General features: G+C 41.9%; 1 protein-coding gene across 1 annotated transcript in view; it reads left to right on the top strand.

The window, feature by feature from the left end:
* Znf879 (zinc finger protein 879) overlaps positions 1–7,124 on the top strand; it is a 29,088-nt gene that overhangs the window by 365 nt on the left and 21,599 nt on the right. Inside the window, 3 exon segments of the mRNA XM_013507299.1 lie at positions 703–770; positions 3,920–4,046; positions 4,482–4,577. Coding sequence (XP_013362753.1) covers positions 738–770; positions 3,920–4,046; positions 4,482–4,577 — 256 coding nt within the window. The 5' untranslated portion in view covers positions 703–737.

Below are 7,124 nucleotides of genomic sequence, written 5' to 3'. Positions count from 1 at the left end.
CGCGCCCCCGCGGCGGCCGGCGCCTACGAGGGCCTGGGGGAGAGACGGCCGGAAGCCGCGCTCGGTTTCGGGGTCTGGGCGCCCCGGGCCGGCGCTCGGCAGTTCCTGTTTGTGGGGTCATCCCCCTACCCCGTTTAAACTTTTCCTGTTCGTTGCTTTTGTCAGTCTTTCGTGTTTGACATTGTTTTCCTACAGCGAATCCATGAGTGATTTAACTATGTTCTTTGATGAGCTTTGCCCACTTGCAAAATTCCTTCCTTTCCTCTCTAAATTTTTATTTTTATTATTTTGGAGGGAAGATGCCGAGGATGGAGCCTGACGAATCCTGAGTTCTGCCGCTGAGCTACGCCTGAGCCCCTTTTCTCTGTATTTTAAATTCTCCTCTAGACGCCGATGCTATTCCTGAGCCCCAGTGCACAAGTGTGAAATATTTGTCCTTCAACATTAATTAACATCTCTGTGAGCTAAGAGTGATTGTGCCCTTTCTTTTGTTAATGCACACGGGATGGTTTTAATCTCTTCCTTTCATGCATCATTACTCATAATTACTGGCTGATAAAGGTAGAAAGCCATACCCAGAGCCCCTCTGGCTAGGAAGAGCTACCCAGAGCAGATGCCTGGGGCGGAGGTTCTCACCTGATTGGGCCTGGTGTGGGTGGAGTGCAGGCAGGATGACTAGCTCTGTTTCTTTCTCCGCTCCAGGTGCCTTCTCCGGGAAGGACTGCAGGGAGGGAGAAATGGCCAGGAGATTGCTGCCTGCCCAGGTTCAGGTGAGTGAAAAGCGGCCTCTTCCTTGGGCCTTCAGGGTTCAGAGGTGGCAAAGTCGTTCTATCCATTGTTGAGCTTCTCTAAGCAGCGGAACCTGTGGAGGCACCGGAAGGCCTGGTAGGTGGGGCACTCTGGAAGGAAGGAGTTTCCCTGGCCAGCAAAGTACCTGTTGACTAGGAATTGAATGAGGCCCCAGCCCTCTCCACTGCCACAGCCAGGGCCTTGTGAGGAATCTAGGTACCATTTTGCTCAATGGAAGACAAAGACATGGAGGAGTTAAATCCCCAATACCAGGGATTCAAAGAGAAATATGTTGTTTGGCCTCAAGGAACCAAAGACAGCCAACATAGGGGAGTACAGTTGGGCCTCCACATCGGTAGGTCCTGCATAGGCAGATTCAACCAACTGTAAAACAAAAATATTTGAAAAATATTGAGTATGTATTAAACATTTACAGACCTTTATTTTTTGTCATTAGTCCCTAAAAAGTACAGTACAATGGCTGTTTGCATTTACACTGTATTAAGTATTATCAGGAGGTGATTTAAAGTGTATGGGAGCGTGTGCATAAATGATACGCAATATTGCACCCTTTTATATAACAGACTGTTTTAGTTACCTTCTCATTACTCAGAATACCAACACTGACAGCTTAAAGGAGGAAAAGGTTATTTTGGCTCCTGTTTCAGTCTCCAATCAGCCGGCTCAAGGCAGGACAGCATGGCAGAGGCACAAGACAGAGGAAAGCGGCTCAGCTCTGCAAGCAGGGAGAGATAAAGGAGGAACACCCTTTCAGGCCACTCCTCCGGTGACCCACCTCTTTCTGCCAGACCACACCTTCAAACTATGAGTCAGCTCTAAACCAGTCACCTTTCAAAAGCTCCGCCTGTGAGACCATAAAGCTGCTGGGGGACACCTAGATATAAACAATGACAGGGACTCAGGCATACTTTGCTTTTGGTATCTGCGGGGAGTCTTAGAACTAATCACTCACAGATATCAAAAAATGACTACATAATAGGAGACTGAGTGATTTTCTAGAAAGAAACTCTTTGTCAATAGGAGCTGTCAGGGAGACTGCCTTGCATAGGACCAGGCCTGTATAGGTGGTGAATGGAGGGTGGCCAGAGGAAATGGAAATTTGGGCAATGGTGTAGGGCCCTGTTGCCTTAATTTAGGAAGCATCCTCCTCCCAAGAATTTCTTGCTCTGCCATTTCTTGCCACTTAATCTGTATGACTGACAGGTTAGTGAGGAAATATAATTAAAAACACTATCTCTCAACCCAGAAGATCTCTCCACAAAGATAAAAGAAAAAGATGATCATTTTATTACTGAATAAAAAACCAGATTATGATGCTAAAAAAGCCACAGAAAAAGCCTACCTTAAATGGCTAGGTGATGCCACCTAATATATTAGGAAGTTGTGCAGTTCCGAGTCAGGTGCAAGTTAGGCCCATCTCTTCCTAGGAGAATGGGATAGACTGGCATATTAAAATTTTAGAGTTGCCTTGAACAGATGCCAGGCTACAAGTGGTTGGGGGTTTCACCCAAAAGAGCAAGAGAATACTTTTACAGGATGGAGAAGTGGAGAACAAAAAATTTTGGTTAAAGTTTGAAGTATTTAGACTGTCCCCACATAAAGTTCCTAATAATACAATTAATGCTTGGTTGGTGCTTGTGATTGGCTGAATTTTCATTTGTTAGGAATTTTTTGATGATTAAATTCCTCCACTCAGAGATGGCTACCACTTCCTTGAGAAAATCTTCTTGGGTTGTGAGATTGGCCAGTGACAAGCCATCAAAAAGATATCTGAAAAGGAAAAAGCAAGAAATTGTGAAAGAAAAGATGTAGAGGGAACTGCTACTTCCTTTGTTGTTTCTAACAGGGAGAATCAAACCACTTTAAAAAAAAAAAAATCAAACGCAGGGCCTCCTGGATGCTAAGCAAGCATTCTGCCACTGAGCTGTAGCCCATCCCCAAGCACTTACTCTTAACTTGCTTTTGCTCTTACACATTAGGGAAGATCCTGGCCTTGTGGTCTCCTGCCAAGGCTTACGGGGTGTACTTTGGGGGAGGTAAAGAGAAAGCAAGCTGTGATATAGTGTTCTAGAAATTATGCTAAGGAAATAATCTCTGTGTGCTTTTCTGGTGATGTACAAGGGTGCTAAACCCAGCATTTGAAGGGGAAGCAACATAAACATCTGCCTATAGATTAAACAAACTAGTTTATGCATACAGTGATAAAAAAATATTGAGTTAGGGTGTATAGTATAACATAATTTTATTTTTTGGTTGACTATAGAACCATATTTACATGTAAAAAAGTCTGAAAAGACATACAGTAAAAAGTTACCATGTATTCTGGTGGCAGAAAGTTAGATTAACATTTTTTGTTCTCTTGGTTACTGGTCTTTCCTAGTTTGCTTTTAAAAAATGGTCCATATATGCTGTATCCATGTGTGGAAATATTACAGTGAATGCCATTAATATATGCAATTAATGTGTCCTACTAAAAATGTAATGATTTTTAATAAGAAAAGAAAGGGACTAGTGATTCAGAGCAATGACTTGGGCAGCAGTGAGGTAGGAGAGGGAGGAGCAAATGCTTCCAGGAATCTTGACCATATCCTGCTCCCATGGTTCTTATTCAAAGGCTGTGCAGCCTGCCACCTTGGGCCCTCTCCTGAGCTTTGCTGTGGTGAAGTCATTGTCCTCTCCCCCAGCACACAGAAGTGGCCAAAAGTGATGCGGAAGTGGTACCTTCTACTTGTCTTCCAGAACACTAGATGGTTTCCCACTAGCCCTCTAAGTGAGGGAGCTAGAGTCACCTTTTAAATGTGACTCTTTGTGTCAACTATGAGTGCTTGGGCTGGATGACTGTACATTTCCAAGACTGAAGTTCTGTGTGCTTCTTGTTCCATCTTTGTTCCTCGATCTCAAGTATTCTTGACACTTGGCTGCTGTGTGGAAGCTTCCTGAGGGCACAGTGTGTTCCTCCCCTCAGGCACATGATAAATGTACTCAGTGACAGAACCATTGTCCAGAACACCTTGCTAGACGTAAAACCCTGAGTAGTGACAGGGTTTGCTTTGGATCTTCCCACTGTGAGGATGCTCCTAGTGGAGCAGGAATGGCTTTGCCATTTCAGGAGTCTGTGACCTTCAGGGATGTGGCTGTGCTCTTCAGCCAGGATGAGTGGCTGCACCTGGACCATGGTCAGAGACGCTTGTACCGGGAGGTCATGCTAGAGAACTACAGCAACCTGGTCTCCCTAGGTAAGGCCTCTCCCTGGGATGCAGATCTGTGGGAGTGTCATGGGCCCTGTGAGGGATGAGGTTTGAAGGGCTTGGTCAGTTCTGGCCACAGAGATGCTCAGAAAGTGGCTGCTCGCTGCTCCCCTCAGCTGTATGGAGAGATGCCGGTTGGCCTAAGGTGACAAAGAGCACCTTCTCTTTTATGCTTTCCCTGGCTCCTGCCTTCCCCAGCACCCGGCCACCCACTTTGTCTCTCTGAGATCCCTAAAATGTTCCAGCTTAGGAGAGTGCAGCGCCATCCTGGGATCACTGCCTGGCCATCTTCCAGGAGCTCAATGTTAAGTCCCTCTGTGACCATACTTCCCCCTCCCGTGTCCCCCCTTGTCCTGGGGACTGCAGTGCAGTATTTCTGCCAGGATGGGATGGCCAGTCATGTCGTCTTCTTACTCATCACAGGGATTCTATTTTCCAAGCCAGAGGTCATCTCCCAGTTAGAGCAGACAGAAGACGCCCAGGTGGTAGGAACCAGAGCACTGCGAGGCATATGTCTAGGTGAGTGCTGGGGAAATGGTGTGGCTCGGAGAGGGGTTGAGTGCAGGAGACACTTATTGCTCACCAGCCAGGATGTGCCAGGCCAGGAGGGAAATGCTGGTGGTGGCATTGCCCCCTTTCTGCTTTTAATTTGACTCACCAGATTCAGAGGGAGAGATGAATTCTCCCACGATGGATTGCACTTTTGTCAAATGAGTCTTGTAATTTGCAGAATGTGTAATGTGATATGTAATGTGTGAATGTCTGTGCCTCTATGTCTTCCACTTTTTTCCTTGTTTTTTAGTGGATTTTTCCATTATTTTACTTTGTGGTCTATGAATATACCCTTTAGTGCTGTCATATGTTCCTCACTGTTCCCTCTTGAGATTTTTTTTTTTACTTTTTTTGTTTGCATCTTACTACACATGGTTCAGCCAAAAAAAAAACCAAGAGGTAGAGGTACATGTATGTATATACATACAAGAAAATGTATATACATACAAGAAAGAGAGGTATAGCGAAAAAGGTAAGAGTTATACAATTAAAGCAGGTTGTAAGTATTTATCATGTGATTCTTTGCTTTCCTGCAAAATTTTTCAAATTTCCAGATTCTGGCCCCTACAACATATTACTGATTCTCTAAAACTCCTGTGGACTGTCCTGCTTTGATGTTTATCCTTTGTTTTTGGTACTAGAGGCTGGCTGTCTTGAGCTTTGCCACTTACCCAAAAATCATTTCTCTCTCTGGCAGGAGATAATCTTTCTTGGTCAGTTGAGTCTTAGGTTTCCATTTATGAACTTGATCTTCAGATTTTTCTCCTTGGTTTAGTTAGAACATGTTTATGAATAATTTTTTCAAAGAGTTTTATGTGTGTGATATTTGTATGAGTTTAAAATCAACTTTCTTTTTTTTTTTCTTCTCTCCTTGGAGAATTGTCTTTTGCATTTAGAATCTGGCATCACTGTTTTCCTCACCGGGAGTCCAGACTACCCTATGGCCTCTGGGTGTGGTTGATAGGTCAGCCTGGCTGTCTCTTTCTCTTCTCTGCAGTGCAGGTTGCCTCTTCTTTTCTTTTTTGTCTTCTGTCTAAAATCTTAAAGAATATCTTCTTTAACTTTGGAGTTCAGGAAATTCATTACATTTTACAAGGGTTTTTTTTTTTTTTTTTAATGTTATTGGCATTCACTGGGCCATTTGCAATTCAAGTCTTTTTTCTTTTAGGAATCTTTTATTTCTGCTATGTACTTACATATATTCATCACCTTCCACCAACAATTTGGGGACTCTGATTGCAAGAATAATTACATAATACAATAGAAATTCTAGGCAGAAATTTAGAAAATAACTATATTATCAGGACAAGAATGGTAGCTATAGATGAGTTACAGATCTGGCTCTGAGCTTTCTGGTTGATAAAGAAATCATTAATACCAAATTGACTTGTTTTTCCAGGCATCTTAATGAATTAATGTTAGTTTGTACAAGTTATATTTGATATTTTAAAAGAACAGCGAACAGGATCGAGATTGAAGGGAACAAAAGAAGGGGATTCATCTGTAATTTAGTAAATCAACCACTGTTAATAGTGTACTATTCTCCATTCAGACTGACTGAGTATCTCTGCTTGGGAGACAGAAAGACAGATTGATTCTATGTATTCTCAAGACTGTTTTAAATTGTTAGTATCCTTCACTTATTCAAGGAACTGCAGGCTCACCTCTTCAAAAGCAGTCTATTGTGTTGTTAAGCCTTATTTTAATATACCGTCTTTTGGAAATTTTAGTTTCTTGTTTTTACCTATTTTTAATATTGCTGATATGGCTATGGGAATACACAGGTATAATGTAAAGAGGTATAAAGAAAAAGTGCAAAGAGCAAATAATTGTAACACAAAGGTATGAGTATTGTGATTGAAAATATAAAATATTGTGATTGAAAATATATATTGAAAATTTCAATATATTGAAAGTATAATACTGTGATTGAAAATACAGTGAACCCAAAATCTTCAAAGGATATTTTGAAAAATGTTTAACTTCATTGTAATCAATGAAATTCAGACTATAGTAGTGAAATACTACTTCCCTTTATTAAATTACCAAACGTTAAGAAACACATATCTAGAGTTTTGCGAATGCTCTGAGTAGTAAGCTGCATCTTTAATAGGATGTTGAATGGCACAGTCTTTCTAGAGGCCTGGCCTTTTGAAAATCAGTTCTGTGCTGAGCACAGTAGCACATACCTGTAATCCTAGCTATGTACTAGGGAGGGTGAGGAGGGAGGATTTGAGGCCATTCTGGTCAGCTTAGCAAGAACTTGTCTCTAAATTAAACAAACAAAAAAGCAAACAATAACAACCAGAACACAATGATAGTGTGTTCATAGACTGATACAACAGAACAACACAAATGATATGGCATTAGATTTGCCAACACTAAAATTTAATTCCATGTTTTTATCTTAAAATAATTCCATAATTCTACCAAGTTGCAAAGAAATTGCAAAAAGTTAATTATGACTATAAGAATAACAGGTACAAAAAGAAGTTAAGGGCCAGGGATATAGCT

Source organism: Chinchilla lanigera, unplaced genomic scaffold, assembly GCF_000276665.1.
Source record: "Chinchilla lanigera isolate Chin_1 unplaced genomic scaffold, ChiLan1.0 scaffold00007, whole genome shotgun sequence".
Classification (NCBI taxonomy): Eukaryota; Metazoa; Chordata; class Mammalia; order Rodentia; family Chinchillidae; genus Chinchilla; species Chinchilla lanigera.
The sequence above is the reverse complement of the archived record's forward strand: the minus strand, read 5'-3'. Positions and strand labels throughout refer to the sequence as shown.